At 37.2% G+C, this 27,895-nt stretch overlaps 1 protein-coding gene across 2 annotated transcripts in view; it reads left to right on the top strand.

Moving 5' to 3' along the window:
• Positions 1-27,895, top strand: part of THEMIS (thymocyte selection associated) — a 183,909-nt gene that overhangs the window by 76,305 nt on the left and 79,709 nt on the right. For both annotated transcript variants that reach the window (XM_045499513.1, XM_045499514.1), the window contains 2 exons: positions 467-925; positions 19,153-20,201. In XM_045499513.1, the coding sequence (XP_045355469.1) occupies positions 467-925; positions 19,153-20,201 (1,508 nt within the window). The remainder of the gene's footprint in view (positions 1-466; positions 926-19,152; positions 20,202-27,895) is intronic.

Raw genomic sequence — 27,895 nt, 5'->3', positions numbered from 1 at the left:
TGTAATTATTAATTTCACCATGAAACAGTTTTCTCCTGAATATCTTTTAATTTTGTTATGTCCAGGAAATGTATTTATGGAAACACCAACCTAATCCAATCCTCCCAATTTAAAGCTTAAAAACAGAAAATGTGATCTTGAGAGATTAAATGCCTTCCTCAAGATCACACATGTAGTTGGTATACAGCCAGTCAATATCTCATTCCTATTTCCCATTTCTAAGAAGAGAGGCTTTTCTATTTCAAGATATTTTCCCTTGTTTTTACTTATGTTGCCTGGATCCGACAATCCAGTAATCTACAGACAATACATTACAATTTTACCTAGAGTATTCAGGATTAAAACAGATACATCACTTTTTAATAAAGGACGCTGCACTTGTTTTGTAAGTCTCTCACTGTGATTTTCTTATGAGAACTTGCCTTGTAGGAACTCTCTTTAATTTGCATAATTCTTCTGTTCTTAGGTCTTTTTAAGATTGTGGCTGATAAAACTCCATACCTTACTATGGAAGAAATTACGAGGACCATTCATATTGGATCAAGTAGACTAGGGCATCCTTCCTTCTATCATCAGAAGGATGTAAAACTAGAAAATCTCATTATAAAGCACGGTGAGCAAATCATGCTCAACTCAGTTGAAGAGATCAATGGAGAAATAATGGTGAACTGTGGAGTGGTAAGGAATCATCAAAATCACTCATTTACCTTGCCTTTGTCACAAGAAGGAGAATTCTATGAGTGTGAAGATGAACATATTTATACCCTAAAGGAGATTGTCGAATGGAAGATACCCAAGAACCGAACACGAACTGTGAAACTTACAGGTTTTTCAAATAAGTGGGATTTAACAAATCCATTTCCTAAAGGCTTTTACGGTGCTCTGATTCTCAAGCCTGTTTATGAAATTCAAGCTGTGATGAAATGTAAGTATTCACTAAGAATGATGCTCTATGGGGGCACCTGGGTGGCTCTGTCGTTTAGTGACAGTCTTGGTTTCGGTTTAGGTCATGATCTCACAGTTCATGAGATCAAGCCCCTTCATGGAGCCCCACATCCGGCTTCACACTGACATCGCAGAGCCTGCTTGGGATTTTCTCTCTCCCTCTCTCTACCCCTCTCTCCCCCTCTCAAAATAAATAAAATTTAAAAAACAGAATGATGCTCTGTAAGTATGAGCATTGTGGGGTTTGGGAAAGAGGCTCTTTAAAGTTTGAAGAATGGGACACTGTCCTGACTTGTCTTTTGAACCTGCTTACAGATTCTCATCTATAAATAAGTAAACCACTTAGTTGGTACAAGGATCAAATTGAATAATGTATATAAATATATATTGTAAATTGTGTGGTGCTATCCAAATGTAAATTGCTGTAATTGTCAGATGCAGACATATTAACCTACTAATTCATTTCTATCTCTGTCAGTTAAACATGGTCAGAAAAGAGCTACTTTTTAGGATAGAGTTTAATTTGTTTGAAAGAGGCTTTCTTGTACGGAAGTGGCCTACAAAGTGGCAAAGATACAAAGTTCCTTTAATGTGTTCCTTACTAGTATTTTTGTGATGCCTTTTCTTTTTTTCTTTTTTTCTTTTTTTTTTTTCTCAACTACCCATCACTGGTCATAAATCCTATTAGCTGAAAGTCCCTCTGACTTAAGGGAAATGATGTGACAAAATAATTCACACATAAGTATGTTTTAATATGTAATTTAGATAAGATTATTTGCATTTAAAAATAGGAAAAGCTCGAGAGAGCATTGTTACCCTAAAGGAATTAATACCTTGAGTTTTCAAGGTATTGCACGTGGAGTTTTCAAGATTATAGCACATGGAGCAAGGAGTTCTGTATTTGCAATCAAAGTCCTGGATTCTAACGTTGGGTCATTAACTTTGGTAGGTGGTAACTTTGGGTGAACCATTTAAACTGTGTCTTTGCAAAGGGGATAATGATACCTCTTTTGCCTACCTCTTAGAGTTGTTTTGAGAATGAAATAAGATGGTATTAAGGTACTATATACAATACACTTGAGAAAAAAAGTATGTAAAAATGTTTGGTCAAAGGTTGTCCCATGAACATCTCAAATTCTATTTATCTCTGTTCCTATACATATTGTTGGTCACTTATATAAATATGAAAAAACTTAATGTGTTTTAGAACCACATGTTAAATTTTGTGGCATGTTAAGTATTGAACTAGAAATTGATTAATTCATCTGAATTAAAGGTACAGGTAAGGAATTTCACTCAAGTAGTGATTATATTTTAATACTACAAAAAATTGAGACAACAGCATGATCATTTTTTAATATGACAAAAAATGGAAGTCGCAGCAAATTTTAGACCTCACATTAGTGTTTTGTTAGCTATCCCCAAATGTATAATTGAAATTGATAATTGAGTTTTCCTCAGTTTTCATAAATAATGAATATAGCATTTTCTCATTTTTAAATTTGTTAGTTTTTAAAAACCACCGACATCTCCTATCACACAGCTGCAAATGTAGACCAACCCACAACATAAGCATGTGAACAAGGTGGTTACTGAGTTCAGTGAATTTAGGTCAGGGGTCAGCAAAGGCTTCTGTAAGGAAATGGCATTTAAACTAACACCTGAATGACGAATAGGAGCTGATGAGGCGAAGAAAGAGGGAACAGCATTGGAGGAAGTGGTAACAGTCTCCAGGGAGGCAAATAAGCAAGATATTGGAGCTCCAGTGCAGCTGATATGAGAAAAGAGAGGGCAGATTGAGACAAATATCAAAACATACAATGGGGTCGTGGAATCAGTCATGGAGAGTCTTGAAATATATGTTAAGGAGTTAACGTCTTTCCACAGGGCAAATTAAAAGGGTTTCAGTGAAAAGGACAGGGGCAGAGTCATGTAGTAAGGCTATTGGATGTGCAGTAGGGTATTGGAGGCTTAGTACAATAGTGATATCAGTGGGACACTTGCTCCTACTGGGTATTTAAGAAGTACAACCACCAAGATTTGGAGGTCTTTTGGAAGGAGGAAAGAAATCAATCTGATTCCCAGGCGTCTGACTGGATGTACTGGTTGGCTGGTGATGCAATTTACTAAATATAAACATTGACAGATGAGCAGGGCATTATTAACAGAATTGTTTAGATGGACTTATATATGGTTTCATGCTAACCCAGGTCCCAGAAGAAAGCCTTTGGTTAAAATAAAGACTTTTCCAAAGTTTTTTGGTCCAATTTCCATTATTTAATGGTATTGAAATTGAATTTTGATTTAAATTATTTTGGATCTTTAACTTCTTAGGGGTTATTTTAAACATTAGTTCTTTTTGTAAAGCAATTTCAGGACAGATGCTGTATGGGACTGCTTTGCAGTATACTGACTGCAGAATATTTCCTAGAAATAGAGGATGGTTGTCCAACACAAAAAGTCCAGTTTTAAAAATTGTTGTAGACATTTTTTCTTCTAAATATAAAATGTAGACTATTTTTTAAAATCAGTTGTGGTCTTGTTTTACGTTATTCTTTCTTATATTGAAGATTCAAACTTGCCTTGAATACAACAGTATATTGCTTGCTAAGTTACTTTTCAATGGCCTTGAGTGTCAGGCACATTTGAATACCCTCCTGTCTCAAGTCCTTCCTTTCTAAAGTGACAAGAAAAAGAATAGGTCTGTGTCAGGGATAGAAAATTTTAGAGAAACCTTAGGGATAAAAGCAAGATGAAAAAGATCGAGAACTATAGGAAGTTTTGAAATATTGATTTGCTAAAAGAGAACATAGTGAATAGAGAAAAGAAACAATATAACATATTTTATTCCTGGTGCTACGTTTTTAATATGTTATTGATGTGAAGATTCAGGCATCGTAAACAAGTAGCAGGGCGTGTTTAAATGAAATATTAGTTCCTGGAAACTCTTGGTCATAATCCCCATTGCAGGCCTGAAGCCCCTCTGATTCTTGCTATACATTTCATGATTTGTAAAAATTTCTGCCTCTTTGAAAAATAGATACAAATAACCACCCAAGACCTTTAACTACTAGTCTTATATAAGTAATAGTAAGATCTGTTTGGCCTTTCATAGGAAGATAAAACTCATATTAGTGTGGCAAATGCATAATATTTACAAATGAAAAATTGAGCCAGCTCTTTTGAGTTGCTTCTAAAACTCAGAAGTCTTGCTAGTTAAAACTTGTTAATTGTGCTGTGTTTTGATTTATATATTGATAATTATTTCTCCCCTAATGAAAATTCTTAGTTGAAAAGCTGCCTTTCATTTTAAGAAAGAAACCTCAATGCCTTCCAAAATGTGAGGGTACAGGTTTTGCTTAGATATATGATATATTAACTCATTTATAAGGAGAGGGCTGACATCACATGAGCAGAAAGATGGTATCAGAAAAGCAGCGTCTGAATATTGTATAATAGGTGATAAATCAATAGCAAAAAAAAAATACATTGATCTTTTAGTATTCTGAGACTTCCTTTTTCTTTCATTTTATTTTTAAAAAATAATGTCAATTTTTATCAAAGTCAAAAAGTCAAATAGTGGTAAAAGGACTTATTAGTGTGTTTAGCACACTTTATGCCCTTGACCATTCCCAAAATTTCCCCACATTTTGCTACTTGGAGGTAACTACTTTAAATATTTTGTCCTTGCTTTCTTGTATTTGCATTTAAATTTCCAAATAACTAAAGATACTGCCTATTTTATCAGGTCAATGACTTTATACAGGATGGAAGGACACTAATCCCATTCATGAGGGCTCCACCCTCATGACCTCATCAAATTCTAGTAACCTCCCAAAGGCTCCGTCTCTTAATACCAGCACCTATTGGTATTATGGTATTGGAGTAGGGTTTCAACATGTAAATCCTGGAGGAGGAAGACAGTCCAAAATAGTGCTGTCCTGGGACTTCATTTAAAACCATCTGGGTAGGTCTGTTCTTTCATTACCATGGCAGTTTTTAGTCTGGAAATGCAGATATTTCATTTCTGAGATAATTTCTTTGACAGTTTCAACTACTTTTTTTCTCTTTCCTCTTTCTGTAACATCTAATCTTATGTTGAAGATCCCATACTGATCTAGGACTATTTTCTTCTCTATTTTTCTTGTCTTCAGTTTACCTTTAGGGAAAATCCCTTAACTGCATTTCCAACTGTTTTAATGAATTTTTAATTTCAGCTATCATGTTTTTAATTTCCAAGAGTTATTTCTCACATCATTTTTTAAATGTTACTGTGTTCTTGTTTTAAGAATGCAGTATCTTATCTGAGAATATTTTACAATTCCTGAAAGTTTTCTGTGTTCCTTACATTTTATCTGCCTCTTTCAGGCTTTTTAAAAGAAAGTTTGGATCTGTCATTCTCATTGACTGTTTTCCTTGAATGCCTGGTGATTATTCGCCATTTGTTCACATTTACATGTGAGATACTTTTTTTTTTTTTAATTTACAAGTGAAGCACTACATACAAGTTTTTTGTTTATGAATTTTAGGTTTCATTTTTTCAGCTTTTTCATCGGAGCATACCCCAAATTCAGCCTCTTGTGAGCCTTTCCTCTAGGACTTGCACAGTTTCACCTGAGAAGAATCTTTCTGATACCTTCCAGGGATTCTGAAACTATTGGAGCTGATGGGAAACTTGCTGAGGGTTTCACTATTCCCTACAGGTTTAGACTTACCTTCTTTGCTTTTAACCTGTGTTTCTTCCCTGCTCACCAATGCCTGGCTTCCAGATTCTGGGCCTCTGTATTTACTGTTAACGGCACAGAGTGGTGGAAGGGGTGGCCGCCTATCTTCCCCAACATAGAGTTGGAGAATGGGTTAACCACTCTTCAGACCTCCAGATAACCCCCTTTGCCCTCTAGCTTCTTACTCACTGGTCAGAGGGGACTTACACTTCCAATTTATGAGCCTTTTTGAGATCCCATGGGGCGATAAAGAACAACTTTTCATTGGACTGTGGCTCCTTAGGCATGTGACCTTTCCTTGTTCTATTCTGCCAAAATTTTGACTATTCTTCCATCTGAGTTCTGTTTTCATTCACTGTAAGGACTGTAGATGCCTTTTAGATTCATGGGATCTTATTCTTTTTTTCCCTTTGTCTTTCTTCTTTTTATCTTCGTGGTAAATTTGAGAGAGAAAAAGGGTTGGGAAGCAATATATTTTACTTATAAACCTCACTACTTACTTAAACTAGTCATAGCCCAGAGCTTTTCCTGGAGCTAATTTAATCCTGAAAGAACTGGTTGCTAATATTGCTAAAAAGTAAGTAAAATTTATAAACAATATTTCTAATAAAATGTAATCTTCAGTAATTTATAAACATATCAGAGTCAAGATCTTATGTATTTTTATCTTCTCAATGATGAGATAAAGTAAATATTCAACATTGAACAAATTGAATATATGAATTAATGAAGAAGCTTAAACATTTGTTTCTGTGTGTGTGTGTGTGTGTGTGTGTGTGTGTGTGCGTGTGCATATGTTTATTGCATAGTACAGAGTTCCTATTTAGGTAACAAGAGATTTTTCTCGCTCACCATATCCAGATTTGATTTATTATGATAACATACTTATGAATTTAACACCTAAGGAGAATGAATATTCACTTCAGGGCACCAAAGTTGATATCATTTATATTTGTATAACAACTCAATTTTTATTAGTGATGCTTTTCCTAAGGTGCCTATGAAAATATTGTGACTTAACATGATATTTAGAACCAGTGAATACCCTAGTCAGCTTCCATTTCATTTTCTTCCTTTAGGCAAGTAATCTTACTGCTAATAGAAATATCAAACAGCAAGAAGAAGAAAGTACAGCTTTCACTGTGTATATTTATTCTTTTACTACCAACTATAAATATTTTACTAGTCAGGGTTCTCCAGAGAAACAGAAGGTATTTATAATGTCATATATAATTATATTGTTTAATATATACAAGACTACATATTAATCAATTAATTAATTTTAAGGACTTGGCTTATGTAATTATGGGAGTTATAAGTTCTGCATTCATAAGACAGATTGGCAGGCTGGAAAATCAGGCAGAAGTTGATGCTGTAGTTTGAGGCAGTGTTTTTTCTTCTCTGAGAAACTCCAGTTTTTTCTCTCAAAGCTTTCAGCTAATCAGGTGAGTCTCCCCTACCTTATTGAGGACAACATCCTTTATCCTAAGTCAACTGATTAAGATGTTACCCACATCTGCAAAATACCTTCACAGAAAGGTATAGAGTAGTGTTTGATTAAGTAACTGTGTACTGTAGCCCAGTCAAGTTGATACATAGAAATAACCATCACAAACATCAATGGAGAACACAGGTTGACATGTATCATCCAATATATGAAAATGGCTATTCACTTCTCCTAACTTTTATATGTTAAATAAAAATGTAAAAAGAAAAGTATCATAAATAAACCCATATTAAATGTAAGTATATTCATGTTATTATTTTATTTTATTAATGTTTATTTTTGAGAGAGAGAGAGCACAAGCTGGGAAGTGGCAGAGAGAGAGGGAGACACAGAATCCAAAGCAGGCTTCAGGCTCTGAGCTGTCAGCACAGAGTGCTACACGGGGCTCCAACTCACGAACCACGAGATCATGACCTGAGCTTAAGTCGGATGCTTAACCGACTGAGCCCTATTTATTTTTATTTTAGAGAGAGAGAGAGTGTGTGTGTGAGCAAGGGAGATGGGCAGAGGGAGAGAAAGAATCTTAAGCAGGCTTCACACTCACAGCACATAGCCTGACATGGGCCTTGATCCCACGACCCTGGGATCATGACCTGAATAGAAATCAAGTGTTGGATGCTCAATCCACTGAGCCACCCAGGTGCCCCTAAGTATATTCATTTAAAATGACCCTTGATTTCTCAGTGAAGGTCATGATCAGCAACCCAAAAGGCACTTTCTCTATTCATAAATACAAAGAGCAGTAGAAATGGGGAAGAACTATCTAACCAAATGGAAATTCACAGTATAGTTGCTCTTAAATTGAAATGAAGCTAAGTAAATGGAAAAAAATATATAATTCACAGAATATTCATAAAGGAAACTGAAACCAAATGGATGAACTATGAAGAAAATTTTAATTTAAAAGTCTAGAATAAGGATGGCAGTTTGCTGCTTCTTTCGTCCTTGAAATGCAGCTAGGTCAGCACCAAACCATTTTGCACACCTAGAAAATTGATCTGAGGACTAACACAAAAATCTACATAACTTGAGCCACAGAACTCAGCAGGTATGTGGCACAGAGTGGTGAAGTAGGGGAAAGAGAAGCCGTGGAGATTAGGGAGCTGTGGTTTGCAGAGAGAAGATGGAGACAGAGGGGAGAGTACAGGAAAAACATTCCCCTCAAAAGCAGCTGGAGAGAAAGAGAAAGAAGGGAAACACCCATAAGAAACTGAACAAGAAAGGGAGAAAGGAGAGGGTTTCAATACCATAAAGACTATAAACAGGGGAGTGCAGAGTCGGAAACTCCACAGCTCAATACCTGGCAGTGCTCTGGTGTAAAGGGCAAATTCCCAGGAGAAGACAGTGAGGTCCAAGGGGTCTGAGGGCCACATGGGAGAGGTGATTCCCCTACCGGGAGGGCATTCAGTAGAGGCCATTCAGCCTCCCCACAAAGTTCCCAGCAGACCCAAGATTACAGCCACATTTGCCGGTATTGGAACAAGGTTGCTCGGGTGTTGTGAAGCCTGGCCAGATTCATGTTGTGAATTACTATAGTCCCTGAACCACTGCTACTACACGATCATGTGAAATTTTTCTAGGGTTGGCTGGCACCTGGCTGCAGTCTAAGGGCCTCTGCAGTGGCATGGTCATGTAAATGTTCCTGGGGGCAGACCAAAACCTGGCCATTGCTCCCCAAGATCCTCCCCCAGAGGGTCGGAGTGGGGTCAATCCAGAGGGCTCTAAGAAATTAAGTTTGGAAACATAGCCCCATCTGAGATAAAATTCAAAAGAGAGGTGTCACTTGGCAGGCTGACGGCTTTGTCACGGACAACGTAGAAGCAAGGAGTGGATGGAAGCCAGAGACAAAGGAGGGGTGTTTGATTGCCAGTTGGCGAGAGCAGAGTTCTGATGCAAGAGACTGGGAAGCTGGGTGACACCATTTTCACTTCTCCCACACATGTGCATACATGCATAGGAGCACCACACCTATCCACCCCAGTGAGCTAAGCAGCATCACCCAGTGGAGAATGGAGCTATTACACCAACCTCTATCCAGCTGCACCAACCAAGCCCTAGAAGAATACCACAAGTCTCTCTGCCTGCTTAGTTTAGGGACTATGAAGTACTTCATAGGGGAAGAACTTCTTAGTACCTCTAGGGGAAACTGGATGTAATTTCATTCTGATTTCATTCTGTTCGCCGATCCATGTATTCATTTTTTTCTTTATTGAGTACAGAAAGAGAAAATTTTATTTTGTTTTGATAAAAAAGATTTTTCTTAAAATTTTTTCTACTATATTTTTATTTTTTGTAATTTTTAGTCCATTTTACTTCATTTCATTTTATTCTACTTTATTGTATACATCTTTTTAAAATTTTAAACGTTTTCCTAACTTTTTTCCTTTTTTTTCCTTTTCTTTCCCCTTTTTCTCTATTTGATCAAGCTTCTTTCAACAACCAGACCAAAACATACCTGAAAATCTAGCTTCCTTTACTTGATATTTTTGGTGTTTTTAATTTTTTAAATTTTATTTTTTATTTTATTCTTTTTCTTTCTTCCTCCAAAATGACACAATGAAGGAATTCACCCCGGAAGAAAGAACAAGAAGAAATGATGGCCAGGGACTTAATCAGCACAGATATAAGCAAGATGTTTGAACCAGAATTTAGAATCGTGATAATAAGAATACTAGCTGGAGTTGAAAAAAGCATAGAATCTCTTTCTGTGTAGATATAAGAAGTAAAATCTAGTTAGGATGAAATTAGAAATGCTATAACTGAGATGCAATCTCAAATGAATGCCATGGCGGCAAGGGTGGATGAAGTCCAGCGGCAAATCAGCTATACAGAAGATAAACTTATGGAAAATAATGAAGATAAAAACAGGCATATTAAGGCAAAAGAGCACGATATAAGAATTAGAGAACTCAGTGACTCATTAAAAATGAATAACATCTGAATCATAGGAATCCTAGAAGACGAAGAGAGAAAAGGGGGTAGGTTTATGTCAGCAAATCATAGCAGAAAACTTTCCTAACCTTGGAAAAGACACAGACATCAAAATCCAGGAAGCACAGAGAACCCCCATTAGATTCAACAAAAAATGACCATCAGTAAGGCATATAATAGTCAAATTCTCCATCAACAAGGCACATAATAGTCAAAAGAAAGAATTATGAAAACATCAAGGGAAAAAGATTCCTTAAACTATAAGGGAAGACAAATTAGGTTCATAGCAGACCTATCCACAGAATCCTAGCAAGCCAGAAAGGAATGGCAGGATATATTTAATGTGCTGAATTGGGAAAATATGCAGTCATATTTATCCAGCAAGGCTGTCATTCAAAATAGGAGAGATAACAAGTCTCCCAGACATACAAAAACTAAAGGAGTTTGTAACCACTAAACCATCCCTGCAAGAAATTTTAAAGGGGACTCTCTGAGGGGAGAAAACATGAAACAAAACAAAAAAGACCAAAAGCAACAAAGACTAGAAAGGACCAGAGAATACCACCAGAAACTCCCAACTCTACAGGTAACACAATAGCAATACATTCATGCCTTTCGGTACTCATTCTAAATGTCAGTGGACTCTCACATCAAAACTCTCACATCAAAAGACATGGGATAACAGAATGTATAAGAAAACAAGATCCATCTATATGCTGTTTACAAGAGACCCATGTTAGACCTACAGACACCTAAAGATTGAAGGTAAGGGGATGGCAAACCATCTTTCATGCTAATGGTTGCCAAAAGAAAGCTAGAGTAGACATACTTATATAAGACAATCTAGATTTTGAAATAAAGACTGTAACAAGAGATGAAGAAGGACATTATATTATAATTAAGGGGTCTTCCCACCAAGAAGATCTAACAATTGTAAACATTTATGCACCCAATCCATATTGGGTAACGCCACAGTAACTCAAATACATAAATCAATTAATCACAGACAGAAAGAAACTCATTGACAAAAATACCATAATAGTAGGGAACTTCAACACCCCACTTACAACAATGGACAGATCATCTATGCAGAAAATCAACAAGGAAACAATGGCTTTTAATGATACACTGGACCAGATGGGCTTAACAGATATATTCAGAACATTTCATCTTAAAGCAATGGAATACACATTCGTCTCAAATGCACATGGAACATTCTCCAGAATAGATCACATACTAGGACACAAATTAGACCTAAACAAATACAAAAAGATCAAGATCCTCCCATACATATTTTCAGGCCACAATGCTATGAAACTCAAAATCAACCACGAGAAAAAATTTGGAAAGACAAAAAATACCTTGAGACCAAAAACATCCTACTGAAGAATGAATTGGTTAACCAAGAAGTTAAAGAGGAAATTAAAAGGTACATGGAAGCCAATGAAAATGATAATACCACAGCCCAAAACCTCTGGGATGCAGCAAATACAGTCATAAGGGGGAAGTATAAAGCAATCCAGGCTTTCCTAAAGAAAGAAGAAAGGTCTCAGATACATAACCTAACCATACATCTTAAAAAGCTGGAAAAGAACAATAAATAAAACCCCAAAACAGCAGAAGATGGGAAATAATAAAGATTAGAGCAGAAATCAATACTGTCGAAATGAAAAACAAAAACAAAAAAACACTAGAACAGATCAATGAAACCAGGAGCTGTTTATTTGAAAGAATTAACAAAATTGATACCCCCCTAGCCAGTTTGATCAAAAAGAAAAAGTAAGGGGTGCCTGAGTGGCTCCAGTCAGGTAAGCTTCCGACTTCAGCTCAGGTTGTGATCTTGCTGTTTATGAGTTTGAGCTCCATGCCAGGCTCTGTGTGGACAGCTCACAGCCTGGAGCCTGCTTTGGATTCTGTCTCTCTCTCTCTCTGCCCCTCTCTCACTCACACTCTGTCTCCCTCTGTCTCTCAAAAATGAATAAATATTTTTAAAAAATTTTAAAGAAAGAAAAAGGAAAGGACCCCCAAAAATAAAATCAAGAATCAAAGAGGGAAGTTCACAACCAACACTACAGAAATACAAACAATAATAAGAGAATACTATGCACAGTTGTATGCCAATAAATTGGGCAATCTGGAAGAAATGGACAATTTCCTAGAAACATGTAAACTATCAAATCTGAAACAGGAAGAAATAGAAAATTTTAACAGACCCATAACCAGTAAATAAATTGTATTAGCAATCAAAAATCTCCCAAAAAATAAGTCCAGGGCTGGATGGCTTTCCAGGGGAATTCTACAAAACATTTAAAGAAGAGTTAACACCTATTATTTTGAAGCTGTCCCAGAAAATAGAAATTGAAGGAAAACTTCCAAACTCATTCTATGAGGCCACCATTACCTTGATTCCAAAACCAGACAAAGTCCCCACTAAAATGGAGAACTACAGACCAATTTCCCTGATGAACATGGATGCAAAAATTCTCAACAAGATACTAGCCAACCAGAACCAACAATACATTAAAAGAATTATTTACCATGATGAAGTGGGATTTATACCTGGGATTCAGGGCAGTTCAAATCAATAAATCAATCATTGTGATACATCACATTAATAAAGGACAAGAACCACATGATCCTCTCACTAGATGCAGAGAAAGAATTTGATGAGATATAGCATCCTTTCTTGATAAAAACCCTCAATAAAGTAGGGATAGAAGGATCATACCTCAAGATCATAAAAGCCATATACAAGAGACCCACTGCTAATATCATCTTCAATGGGGAAAAACAGAGCTTTCCCCTTAAAGTCAGGAACATGACTGGCATGTCCACTCTTGCCACTGTTATTCACGGTATTATTGGAAGTCCTAACATTAGCAATAAGACATCACAAAGGAGTAAACAGGCATCCAAATCAGCAAGAAGTCAAATTTTCACTCCTCACAGATGACATGATACTCTATATGAAAACCAAAAAGATTCCCCCCAAAACCTGCTAGAACTGATCCATGAATTTAGCAAAGTTGCAGGGTTTAAAGTCATTTCACAGAAATCAGTTACATTTCTATAAACCAATAATGAAGCAGCAGAAAGAGAAATCAAGGAATTGATCCCATTTACAATTGCACCAAAACCTGTAAGATACCTAGGAATAAACCTAACCAAAGAGGTGAAAAATCTATACACCGAAAACTATAGAAAGCTTATGAAAGAAATTGAAGACACACACAAAAAATGGAAAAATATTCCATGCTCATGGATTGGAAGAACAAATATTATTAAAATGTCGATATTACCCAAAGCAATCTACATGTTTAGTGCAATCCCTATCAAAATATCACCAGCATTCTTCACAGAGCTAGGACAAACAATCCTAAAATTTCTGTACGGAACCAAAAAAGATCCCAAATAGCCAGAGCAATCCTGAAACAGAAAACCAAAGCTGGAGGCATCATAATCCTGGACTTCAAGATGTATTGCAAAGCTATAATCATCAAGACAGTATGGTACTGGCACAAAAGCAGACACATAGATCAATGTCCAGAAATGGACCCACAAATGTGTGGCCAATTAATCTGTGACAAAGCAAGAAAGAATATCCAATGGAAAAAAGACAGTTGCTTCGGCAAATGGTGTTGGGAAAACTGGACAGCAATGTGTTGAAGACTGAACCTGGACCACTTTCTTACACCATAAACAAAAATAAACTCAAAATAAACATAATGCAAAAGCCATCAAAATTCTAGAGGAGAAAGCAGGAAAAAACCTCATTGACCTTGGCAGCATCAACTTCTTACTCAACATGTCTCTAGAGTCAGGGGAAACCAAAGCAAAAATGAACTATTGGAACTTCATCAAGGTAAAAAGCTGCACAGTGAAGGAAACAATCAGCAAAACTAAAAGTAACTGACAGAATTAGAGAAGATATTTGCAAATGACATATCAGATAAAGGGTTAGTATTCAAAATTTTTAAAGAACTTATCAAACTCAACACCCAAAACAAAGAATCCAGTGAAGAAATGGGCAAAAGGCATGAATAGACACTTTTCCAAAGAAGACATCTAGATGGCTAATAGACCCGTGAAAAAATGCTCAACATCACTCATCATCAGGTGAATACAAATCAAAACCATAGTGAGATACCACTTCACATGAGTCAGAATGGCTAAAATTAACAAGTCAAGCAGCAACAACAGATGTTGGCGATCATGCAGAGAAAGGGGAACTCTTTTGCCGGTGGGAATGTAAACTGGTTCAACCACTGTGGAAAACAGTATGGAGGTTCCTCAAATGATTAAAAATAGAACTACCTTTTAGTTCTACTAAAAATAGGACTACCCAGCAATTGCACTACTATGTATTTATCCAAAGGATACAGGTATGCTCTTTCAAAGGACACATGCACCCCAATGTTTATAGCAGTGCAATCAACAATAGCCAAAGTATGAAAAGAATCCAAATGTCCATCAACAGATGGATGGATAAAGAAGATGTGGTGTGTGTATACAATGGAATACTACTTGGCAATCAAAAAGAATGAAATCTTGCCATTTGCAACAATATGGATGGAACTAGAGGGTATTATGCTAAGTGAAATTAGTCAGTCAGAGAAAGACAAATATATGACTACTCATATGTGGAATTTAAGATACAGAACAGATGAACATAGGGGAGGGGCAGCAAAAATAATATAAAAACAGGGAGGGGGACACAACATAAGAGACTCTTAAATATAGAGAAAAAACTAAGGGTTTTTGGAGGGTTTGTGGGTGGGGAGATAGCTAAATGGGCAAGGGGCATTAAAAAACACACTTGTTGGGATGAGCACTGGGTATTATACATAGGGGATAAGTCACTGGATCCTACTCCTGAAATCATTATTGCAGTATATGCTAATTAACTTGGATGTCAAATAAATAAATAAGTAAATAAATAAATAAACAAATAAAACTCTGATAGAGTAAAAACTTCTTAAAAATGTCTAGAATAAGGCAGATCTTGGAAATTATTTGTGCATCTAATAAGTACCATATAGCAAAGAGTATAATGTGATACAAAAATATAAACAAAACAACTCACTGGGCCATCAAATGTGAAAACACTTTTGAGAAAAAAATAATTATAATCTTGGAAAGTAAATGGCAAAGAAATCAAACTTAGAAAAATAAAAATTTCCAATAAGTATATGAATTATTATTATTGGATAATAATATAGGAGGAACTAGCAATTGAAACTGCAGGGCTAGAATTGACAGAACTTACTTTTTAAAAATTTTGTAGAATGGAAGTCACAAAAAAATAAAAATTTAAAGAATTTGTAGGAACAGTCACTTCTTAGGGTTTATTGTCTGGGCCTATTACACTGACATTAGACAGATTAAGTAGAGAAATGTATACAGATTTATATGTTTTATGTGACTGGGGAGCCCTCATAAAGGAATGAAGACCCCCAAAATGGCAAAACTTGAATACTTTTATATCGGTTTGAACAAAGAGAGGCAACTGTGGAAGAGTAGCTGCTCTAAGAATGTGGAGAGGCTAAAGGAAGATAAGAATTATTTTAACAAGGTCTGTTTGGACAGATTTCTCTTGGATTTAACTCCCTATAGAAGGATGATTCTTTTCTCCTAGTATAGGGAAGGCATCTTTCACATGGGGGTTTTATCACCTGTTTTCAGGAAGAAAAGGAGAGGTTAGAATACCCTTCATATATCTGCTGTTTTTCAAGTCCCTTTACCTCAAAATAACCTTTGCCAAAGTGGTATATTTTGAGGTGGCATATTCTGCCACCCTTGAATTTTAAGGATAATTTTGCTGGAGACAATACTAGGTTCATGGGCTTTTTCTTTGAATACTTTAAGTGTGTCGCTTACTCTCTTCTTGCTTGAATGGTTTCTGAAGAGAAATATGATCTAATTTTTATACTTCTTCCTTTAGAGGTAAGATTTTTTTTCCTTCTGGCTCCTTCAGGTTTTCTCTTTTTCTTTGGTTTTTCTACAGTTTGAATATAATATGCTTAGGTGTAGGTTTTTTGGCATTTATCATGCTTGCTGTTCTCTAAGCCTCCTCCATTTTGGAAAATTGTCAGACATTATTACTTCAGATACTGTTCCTGTTCCTGTCTCTGTTTTCCTTTTGGCATCTCCATGGTGCACATGTTACACCTTTTGTAGTTGTCTCATGGTGCTTAGATATTATGTTCCATTTTTTTCACTCTTTTTCTTTTGCTTTTCAATTAGAGAAGTTTCTACTAATATATCTTGAATATCTTCAAGCTCACTGATTCTTTCCTTAGCCATATCCAGTCTTCTGATGAACCCATCAAAGTCATTCTTCGTATCTGTTTTTATGTTTTCAATACCTAGCAAATCCTTTTAATTCTTTCCAAAAATTTCCATCTCTCTGCTTACCTTACCCATCTTTTTTGCCATTTTCTTTCACTGAAGCTCTTAGCATATTAATCATATTTTAAGTTCCTAGTCTGAAAATTCCAAAATCTCTGCATATCTGGTTTGCTGTGTCTCTTCACACTGTACTGTTTGTTTGCCTTTTAATATACCTTGTAATTTTTTGTTGAAAGCTAGACCTGATGTGTCAGATAAAAGAAACTGAGGCAAATAGGCCTTTAATGTGAGGTTTTATGATATCTGTCTTTCTCTGCCTGACTTATTTCACTTAGCATAATACCCTCCAGTTCCATTATGTTTTAAATGAAAGTACAATACCTTCTATGATGTATAGCAGGAATATTAGTCCTAGAAGTTTATTTTCCCCAATGAAATGTTATGTGGAACCCTACTTATTTACTGGATCACATCCTTTAATGCTCAATCAAAAGCATTATTCTGGCAATAGTTTTTCATTTATTCAATTCATTTGTTGAGTACCTACAATGTACCAGGCACCATTTAACACACTGTGATATATTGGTCAACAAAATAATCAAAGACCCTTGTGTCCACAGTACATATAGTGCCCCAATATAGATTGGGATCTAAGTTACATTAAGGTCCCTATGTTCTGATGGATCAATTTAGAGCCCCCAGAAAGTCCTTAATGACATCTGTTCTACCAATGCTTAAGTATTCCAACTTGAGAAATGTCATGAGCCTAAGATGCTGATCTAGTGACAGCTCTACAATTTTTAAACCTCATTAATTTCTATCCAATTACTGAGATTTTAGTGTTTTTAAAATTACCTTGGGGTCCAGGGAATCCTGTGGCAACAATGTTAAAAGTTTGAGTATGCTAAATGTTATACAATGAATTGATGAAGTTAAGAAGTGTTCTTTTAGCTGCCTTTTTATTTTTTTAAATAAAGAATCTTTACAGTTTTTACAGACCTTTATCCTATTGATAACCATTGATTTTTTTCTTTTTTCTGTTCTCTGTTCAAAAAAATAATACTTTTTTATGTTGTGTCTTCAGCAACTCTGTTACACAACATGTGCAAGTAATATGACATAAATTATAAAGTTATAGTTTCGGGGCGCCTGGGTGGCGCAGTCGGTTAAGCGTCCGACTTCAGCCAGGTCACGATCTCGCGGTCCGGGAGTTCGAGCCCCGCGTCGGGCTCTGGTCTAATGGCTCAGAGCCTGGAGCCTGTTTCCGATTCTGTGTCTCCCTCTCTCTCTGCCCCTCTCCCGTTCATGCTCTGTCTCTCTCTGTCCCAAAAATAAATAAACGTTGAAAAATAAATAAATAAATAAAGTTATAGTTTCCAGAAGTTGCATAAAGTTAATAATATAAGAAGTAGTAACATAGGTAATGCTTTATAAAAGGAAATTCTGTCGTTGAAATCTGCCAACTTAATTTTTTTCCAAAAGCATGCAAGGAAGAAAGTGTGTTGACAGAGGGTGGCTGGGGATATTGGGAAACATGAAAATGTTGCAAAACATTAAGTGGTAGAAAACTGTCAAGAAAATATAAGCCAAAGGGGCGCCTGGGTGGCTCAGTCGGTTAAGGGTCCGACTTTGGCTCAGGTCATGATATCACGGTTCGTGGATTCAAGCCCCGCGTCAGGCTCTGTGCTAGCAGCTCAGAGCCTGGAGCCTGCTTCAGATTCTGTGTCTCCCTCTCTCTCTGCCCCTCCCCCACTCACACTCTGTCTCTGCCTCTCAAAAATGAATAAACGTTAAAAAAATTTAAGAAAATATGAGCCATTATAAAATCCTGTTAATAGTAACTATGTTTCTAATTCAAGACTATTTATAACAACCTATGTGGGAGAGTGCATGGACAACAGGTAAATAATTTTAGGACAATATTTTAAGTGTCTCTGTAGTCTCAAATAAAGACTTATAGGATAGTGAATGCTTAGAGAAAGAATTAGAGATTTCTTAGTCTGCAGTTCCACATTAGGCAAGGAATACTATGGTAAGCAGCCACCAGCATACCTAAGGCTCCTGAATGGCTCCTCTGACTGTGACCCGTCCTATGATACTCCTCTATCCAGGTGTTAATGGAACATCAGCAGAGAAAGAATAACTTTCACATTGGAAAAGGATTCCATCTTGTTGTCCACTTCCCTATATTAATCTTAAGTACCTTATATCCCATGATCTTTCAGTATTGTCCTGCAAGAGGATTGAATTTTATGTAAAGAATGTATGTCTTGGGCCTTCTACAGGAAGGGTGTTATTCAGAGTACCAAGTATACATTTACAGATATGTGCATATATTTCTGTATTTATGTTATGTATGATAAAACCAGGGAAATAATTAACACTAGAATCAGGAGAATGATTCACCCTTAGGTTGTAGTGAGGAGGATGAGATTTTGGTGAGCTTCACAGAGCTCTAAAGGACAGCTTAATTCCTTTGTTTTAAGCTGAGCAGTGGGCTTATGGCTGTTAATTTTACATATTATCTACTTCATTTTAAAATTTGAAAAAAGGAAGTCACACATACGAAATGTTATATCATGAGTATCTGATTTTTTTAATGGAATTTATCTGTGGTACCAAGAGAGATTCTAATAGTATCTCGGAGCAACATTTTGATGGACAAAATGTCATAGTCTTTTTTTTTTTTTTTTTCAGTCCGAAAGGACATAGTCCGCATCCTCCCCAGTTTAGATGTTGAAGTCAAAGACATTACTGACAGTTATGATGCCAACTGGTTTCTTCAGCTATTATCTACACAAGAGCTCTTTGAAATGACCAGTAAAGAGTTCCCCATAGTGGCTGAAGTCATAGAGGCACCTCAAGGAAACCAGCTGCCCAGAAGCATTTTACAGCCTGGGAAAACCATTGTGATCCACAAAAAGTATCAGGCATCGAGGATCTTAGCTTCAGAAATTCGAAGCAATTTTCCTAAAAGGCACTTCTTGATCCCCACTAGCTATAAAGGCAAATTCAAGCGGCGACCTCGGGAGTTCCCAACTGCCTATGACCTTGAGATAGCAAAGAGTGAAAAGGAGCCTCTCCATGTGGTGGCCACCAAAGCCTTTCATCCCCCTCATGATGAGCTGTCATCTGTATCTGTCGGGGACCAGTTTCTAGTGCATCACTCACAGACAACTGAAGTCCTTTGTGAGGGAATCAAAAAAGTGGTGAATGTTCTGGCCTGTGAAAAAATCCTCAAAAAATCCTATGAGGCAGCACTGCTCCCTTTATACATGGAAGGAGGTTTTGTAGAGCTGATTCATGACAAGAAACAGTACCAGATTTCTGAGCTCTGTTCGCAGTTCCACTTGCCTTTCAATGTGAAGGTATCTGTGAGAGATCTTTCCATTGACGAAGACATTTTGGCTGCTACACCAGGACTGCGGTTGGAGGAAGCCATCACAGACTCTTACCTACTCATAAGTGACTTTGCCAACCCCAAGGAGTGCTGGGAAATTCCTGTCAGCCGCTTAAATATGACTGTTCAGTTAGTTAATAGTTTTTCTAAGGACACAAAATCATTTCTAGTCAGGACTCTGGTTGAAGAGATCACTGAAGAACAATATTACATGATGCGAAGATATGAAAGCTCTTTCTCCCACCCCCCACCTCGCCCTCCCAAACATCCCACAGTGGAGGAAACAAGGTTAACCCTGCTCACCTTGGCAGAAGACAGGGCCGTAGGTCTGCCTAAGTCTCCCAAGGTAAGGCTATGATTTTGTGATTTTTCCTCTTTAGCATTTTTCTTGAGGCATCAAGTCTTAGTTCTGAGTTTGTTTTTTGCTTACTTTTCTTTCTTTCATGCCATATTTGAAATGAGCCTTTCTGGTGCACAGTAGATGAATGAACATCAACAGAGCATAAGCTGTTGCAGCATTTTGTATTTTGATGCTTAACCAGTAGATGTGACAAGAAGTTTATATTGAATTAGAAATAGCAGGGATGACATTTGGATATGATGACCCAAATTGCCGTCTCAATGGGTTTTGGTAATTAGGAATGTTTTATAAGGTGCCTCAGAAGCAAATCTCTTTTATTTTGAAAGTGCTGTTCGTTTTTTCTAGGTACAGTTGTTTTAATACTTCATCCAGGAAATGAGCATACCATAAACTCCCTTCTTCGGGGGGGTTACCAGTAGCATGGGTCTATAACACATGTCTTCATTTTGTTTTATGTGCAGAAAGATGTAAAAATATCTTGGCAGAACTGTGTGTGAGCATATGAGCATCTGCCCACATTCTGCCTATCTGAGGATTGTAATCTTTAACAGTTCTATTGAAAAACAAAATCAATAAAATTGCAGACAGTGTGAGATCATTACAGAATCAACAACTCCATAACCATTGTAAAGATTTGGGGAGGGGTGGGGTTTCAGCTTCATTTCTACTTGAAGTCTTTGCCTCTTGAAAACTGCCTGCTGAGTGCCTGGAAAGCACTTGCCCTTACCCCATGGAGCGCAGGTCGTTCATCTGGCCGGCAGTGGTTCTGTGGCGTGTGGAAGAAGTGGTTCTGGCCTAGCAGATGTTGTGCTAGCAGCTTGGGGAAACAAAGCAATTAGTAAAACAAAGAGAGACGCTGTGTTTACTCTCTACACTCAGGAATGATAGCAGCCTCAGGCTTCAAGTATGTGGGTATGAAAATACTTTTAATTCTCCATTTCAAAGATTGCATTCTGAGTGCATGCTGGATAAATCCAGTAAGAATCTTCAAACTCATCTTCAGAAAAAGATAAAAGCAGCAGAAATTTCCTTTCCAGAAAAACAATCTTGAAAGAGTCATTTTAAATTAAATCATTGTTCCCAAATAATGTTGATTAACAGGCTGCTATTAATGTGGAGAGTATATGGCTTTTCCTGTTTCATATATTTTTATTGCTGAATGGAATGATGTGAGAGATGCGATGCTGGTCTCATTTTTAGCAGGAGGCATAATAACCCCCTTACCCCCCGATGCCCTCCCAAGATGTCCGTGACTAAGCCTCCAGAACCTATGGATATGTTGCATTAGGTAGCAAAAGAGACTTTGCACATGTGCTAAAAATTAAGGACTTTGAGATGAGATTATTCTGGATTAACCACATAGGTCCAACTTAATCATGAGTTTCACCGCTTGATAAGAATATCATCTCTTTGTTTTGTTCCAATTTAAAAAGTCTAGGATTTTGGAGCACATGCCCATCTCTTGGATGAATCAGTTCATTGGCTGCCCTAACTACAGCCAAGATTGTTGGGGAAGGGAATGAGGACTGCTTGTCGCAAGTAGTAGAGATACTGGAACAGTATGTGAAGATCTGAAGATGTCCATTACAATCAGAAAGGAAGGAGTCAACAATCCTAAACTATTGGGAAGAATTCATAGAAAAAAATATGTTAAAAGTTTTTAGAATGCCATTTCACAGAATGTCAGATGAAAATGATGTAAGTGTCTTATTAGGAGAGAACCTCAAAAAACAAGTTACACATAGGTTACTGACTTGGAAAAACCTCCAGACCCCCTCCTGAGTCTCTCCTTTACTCTCACACGGCTGCCACACTCACAATACTGACACCAGATATGTGAGTGTTTCTCATACCAAGCGATTTATTGACACCAACTGGACATCCTACAACTTAACTCGATTCTGACACTATCTACCCAGAGATAGCATCAGATCCCACATGTTAAGGGCTCAGTCCCGCAAGACTGCCCCCCCACTTAAGATGCTAATTTCAGGTAGTAGGTCCTCAGGTTACCTATAACTTCTGTCCGAGAAGGCTTCAAATTGGAGGTTCCCACGAGCCCCTCCTCGGGTTCAATGAATTCTCTAGTGTGGCTCAGACAACTCAGAAATACTTAGGTTTACTAGTTTGTTAAAGGATATGATAAAGGATACAGATAAACAGTCAGATGAAGAGATAAGCAGGGCAAGGTCTGGTAGGGTCTGGAAACACAGGAGCTTCTGTCCTGTATAGTTGGGATGTGCCACCCCCTTGTTAACCTGGAAGCTCTCCAAACCCCATACTTTGGGGATTTTTATGGAGGCTTCTTCACACAGGGACAATCAATTATTAACCTTATTTCCAGTCCCTCTCCCCTCTCTGGAAAATTCCAGAGTGGACAGTGGGAGAGGGGCTGAAAACTCCAAGCTTCTAATTATGTGGTGGTTTTTCTGGTGACCAGCCCCCAGCCAGAAACCCACTCAGGGTCACCTCATCAGAAAAAAAATATGTATATTCCTATCACCCAGGAAATTCCAGGGGATTTAGGAACTCAGTGTCAGGAACCTAAGGTAGAGACCTATTTTTATTTTCTGGTATCTCACAGTTACTAAAATAAAACTAATAGAGTCTCTGACTAAATCCTATGCCATTTACATGTAGAATTCCATATCAAGTTAATAATGTCTGACTGCTTTTTCACTGGTCAGACCTCACATGGATTCTTTTGTCTATTTCTGAGTTCCCTCTGAAGAATATTAATTAAAGTTTATTAAACGTTGAGTTGTTTGTTACGATGTTAAAAAACCCAGGAGCCATTTTCATCTGACAAATGGTTGAGGGAACTGAGTGATAGTCTAAACTTGAATGACTTGGAGCTAGTTGATACTATTGTATACATTTAAGGAGCTACTGTGTGGCCAAGTTATCTTCTCTCTCTCTTTTTTAATGTTTATTTGTTTATTTTAAAAGAGAGAGTGCTCATGAGCTAGCATATGCGTGCAAGTGGGGGAGGCACAGAGAGAGAGGGAGAAAAAGAATCCCAAGCAAGCTCCATGCTCAGCATGGAGCTAGGTTGGGGGGCTCCATCTCACATTCAGGAGATCATGACCTGAGCCAAAATCAGGAGTTGGATGCTCAACCCACTGAGCCACCCAGGCACCCCACATTCTCATTTTCTATCACAACATTGGTTGCGAGTTAAAGGGAGGACAACTTTGGTGTGATATTTTGGAACAGGTTTCTTGTCCCAGAAAAGGTGAAAGCAGAAGCTAGGAAAAATCCCAGCTCAGTGATGTTATCAGGACACTTCTCCTCGGTTGACAGTTTATCAGTCAGTTGAGAAGGGTCTACAAAGGGTCTACAAAGGGTCTGCAAAGGGTTCTACAAAGGGTCTACAAAGAATTCTTTGTTTGTAATTAGTTTCATCAATGCTAGTGTGGTAGATAAAAAACTATATTTTCTCTGAAATCACATTAAAATCAGAGGATGCTATAATTTACCTGTGCTCAGACCTACTGACCTCATTTTCAACAATTTTTTTCACCAGGAAGATAAAAATCTGCTTAGTGGATCATTTTTGGAATATAAACAGAAGCTCTGTCAGTTTCTGCATAATCTACTTGAAAAGTCTTGCAACCAACTATTTCTTATCATCACAGTGTCATCCTTTCATATACTTCTTTTATGTTTCTTCTGATATCTGCATTAAAGCTCTCCTATCTATGTATGCTTTTAGAAGTGATTGGTTAGAACACTTTTTATATTCCACAGACAGAAAGCAGCCATTGGAAATAAGCCTCTAAGATTTTGAATTGCATATGGAATATTGCTTGAAACTCAGAGAATAATTTGCAAGGGCTATTCAGTGTTTAAATATTCAAACTCACTTAACTCATTAAAATACCTTATTATATATGTAGAGTATCAAATTCCTCATTATGTAACTTTACTTATGCCTTCCCAGTGGGTCATTAGTTTTACTAGATCATTTCTTGCACTATTAAACAACAGGACAGACACATGTGCTATCTAAGAGTACAGGTATCCACTGTTAGTTATGAACCTACATGTTCAAAGAAGTTTAGAAATGAAGAGAATATGAGGACAGGTTACAGAAACTAGAATAAATAAAAAGAACTATTTTCCAGGGTAGGATTACAACTGTTCTGTAGCTTCAGCAATGCCTAAAATAAGAATCAATTGTAAATTGTAGTAGCACTTTGAGAACTGTGATATGGATATGAACAGGGCAGGTGAGGGGTGTGTGTGTGTGTGGGGGGGGTAGATCTCAATAGAGATGACAGCACATCTCAAAGCCTATGAAGTTTTACACTGAAGGAATTTATTGTTGTTTTGAAAATGTGATAGCTGTTAGGGAAAATAATGTATGGGGTCTAAACAAAGGGATAAGAATATACCAAGTGACCCCTCAAAATTCCTTTTAGCCTGATGACAATGTAGACATAGTATCTTTAAGAGCTTTGCATTCAGATTCTTAATGAGATGAGAACAATATTATAAAATGACTAAATAAATGGGCTTAAAACTGTTTTCGAAATAGGAATCTTCTGGGGCAGACTCTCCTTTCCTGAGGGTTAGTTCCTATGTCAGAAATAGTTTCAGATAGTTTGAAAGAACATGTACTCACTGGGGTTTCTGCCTGTCCTGGATATATATGGCTATGACTGCTGAGTGCCGCATAGGAGAAATGTAACTTCTGTATTCTGATGAAAGGGCCTATAACCACATAGAAAAACAAACCTTTGGTTGAAAGATGAGATATTCTACTCCTTCCAAGGCTGCACCTGGGACCAGAAATCTTGCATTTCACTAACTCTGTTTGGCCATTTGATGCCCAAGTGTCCACTTTGCTGCCGGAATTCCTAGATTTCTGTCAGACAAGAACACCCATAGGACACATTAAGGCAAAGAGCAAGGGAGGCAGTAATGGCAAGGTAGTGTGAATTGAGCAGAAAACAAACCCTGTACCAGAATTAGAGTGAGAGCTGAAAAAGGCAGAGGGAAGCAATCGTTTCTGGGAGGTGTAGAGAGAACACTTCACCAGCTGCTGCTGGGTGTTAAGACTCACTTCTGATCTGATGTGACAGTTAGTGGCTGAAAAAGCATTAAAGAAACCATGCTCCTAGGGTAAATCTAGATCGTTAGACAATAGTATTATATCTCCTTTTTTTATTTTTGTTAGTGCAATGTGGTGTAGACATTAAGAATGTTTGGATTTGTAACCACCTCTGCACTTTGAAAGATCACTATCTCTCTACTTGTGGTGTATTCTCTTGGTCTAACAGAGAAGCTGTAAGTCTGTTTCCCTTTGAATAACGAAAAGTAATGTTTTAGCAGTCTTCAGACACCAAAGGCAAAGATGGTGGAAAACATGCACATAATTGAAACACTGAGATTTTAAATCTGAGAAATAAGAAAGATACAGGGAGCTTATGATCTTCTTTTAAAAAGTTGACAAATTTGGGGCACCTGGGTGACTCAGTCGGTTAAGCGTCCAACTTTGGCCCAGGTCATGATCTCACCGTCTGTGGGTTCGAGCTCTGCATTGGGCTCTGTGCCGACAGCTCAGAGCCTGGAACCTGCTTCCGATTCTGTGTCTCCCTCTCTCTGTGCCCCTCCCCTTCTCGTGCTCTGTCTTCTTTCTCTCTCAGAAATAAATAAACATTTTTTTAAAATAAAAAAAAATAAAAAGTTGACAAATTCGGCATATTTTTAGCAGATATTTGAGCTGTCCTCAAGGTTGAGACACATAAAGATTAATACACCATGGTTTTTGAGTTACCCAAGGTCTGGAGCCTGTAAACAGCCAACTGTAGTAGGAGCAAGTGAAAAAGTTGGGAGGGGAAGGAAAAGGATGAATAAAGGAAGTGCTGAGTTGAAAATTAGCCAAACTCAAGTTCCATCTGAATCCTTGCAGGTAGAACCCTGTGCCCAATGGGAAGTGTGGAATAGTTATAAGTTGTTTTTGTGCTTTTGGAAGTGGGAGAGTAAACAGAACTGTTAAAATTTTCCTCTGGCATAACATGTACTGTATTAATACTTCTAGCTGGAGAGCCAAAGAATGGTTTAAATGACCATTAAATGAAAACAACTCCTAAATGGCAGGCATTAGGAGACATGGCCTGATTTTAAGGAAATTTCAACCAAAATGAATGTTATCTGACTAATAATAAAATACTCATTATCTCCAGAGAGTTTATGTCCAAAGAACACTGTTTCCTTCTGGGAGACTAAAGTATACTCCTACTCGGAAATACTTGAATTGACCTAAATTTTGGCCCTCTTTGAGTTTTCAACTAACAATGTTCTCATCAGGAAAGTGAGGAAATGCTGATGAAAAACATTAGTTAATACTGTTCCTTCCCTCCCTCTGCCATCTGTGGGGTAAAGAACTAAAATATACCACCAAATATGTGATTGTCACATTTTCGGTATTAGTGAGTATTACTTTTTAGCTTCAAAAAAAAGTCATTTAAAAAATGTGTTCAGGGGGGCCTGGGTGGCTCAGTTAGCTGAGTGTCTGACTTCGGCTCAGGTCATGACCTCACAGCTCCTGAGTTGGAGCCCCGTGTTGGGCTCTGTGCTAACAGCTCAGAGCCTGGAGCCTGCTTTGGGTTCTGTGTCTCCTCCTCTCTCTGCCCCTCCAACACTCATTCTCTGTCTCTCAATAATAAATAAACATTAAAAAAGAAAAAGAAAAAAATGTATTTATTTTCCCAGTGGATTGGCAAAATGAGTGAATGAAATCTGTAGTAAATCATTTCATGTTAGATTTCTGGCTTTTATGAAGATTAGGAGAGTTTTCATCTTTTTAAGATGTTCATAACCTAGAAATCCCTGTTTAGAAATGGCCAGCTATAACGGAAGAATCAGTAATTTGGAGTGTTCAGTGCACAGTATGTATAGAGTAAGGGCATTTGAATTGCCAATTTCCTGTAGTCCTATGGGGATTCATTGAGTTACGTGTGGGCTCACTAGATATTTAAGTTCTGTTCTTTGAGCTCAGTACCTTCAGTTCTGTTTTTTAATTTTTCAAAAAAATATAAAGAGTAGTTGGGAAAATCTAGAGGAGGTAAGTTGGCTGGCTTTGCAGTTTTAAAAACTGATTTATCTGAGTTTTCCATTACTATATCAGTTCTGAATTTATTTTAGAATAAAAACCATACCCCGAAATAAATTGATAAGACATAAGCTATATATTTGAGCAAATAAGTTTTGCTACAACTCAGTTTCTTGCAAGTGAACCATTACTTTTAATCTTTGGTAGTGTTTCCAGGCCTGTATAAATGAAAACATTTATGTTTTGCTTCCCAAACCAAATTTCCTGTGTAAATGTTAGGAGAGAAAATGAGTATAAGAGTGCTATGAAAGCGTGCATGGGGATAGGCTTCCAAAAATCAGTATTTTTTTTTTTAATTTGAAAAGTAGAAAACTTAAGAAAAAGATTTATCTCAATAATAGACGAGTAGTAAGTAAAAATGAACATAGAGTTTAAGAGAATAGAGGGTCCATAAAAACTCTAAAAATTAAAAGAGAAAGAAATGACTCATATTAATACATTATTTAAGGACAAACTCTCAGCCAGCCTATTATAGCAATAAGTTTTTTTTATCACACTTCATCAGACTCTAACAACAATATGATCATGATGTCTTAGAAAACCTCCACCCAGTACTTAA

This window comes from Leopardus geoffroyi, chromosome B2 (genome assembly GCF_018350155.1).
Source record: "Leopardus geoffroyi isolate Oge1 chromosome B2, O.geoffroyi_Oge1_pat1.0, whole genome shotgun sequence".
Taxonomy (NCBI): Eukaryota; Metazoa; Chordata; class Mammalia; order Carnivora; family Felidae; genus Leopardus; species Leopardus geoffroyi.
The sequence above is the reverse complement of the archived record's forward strand: the minus strand, read 5'-3'. Positions and strand labels throughout refer to the sequence as shown.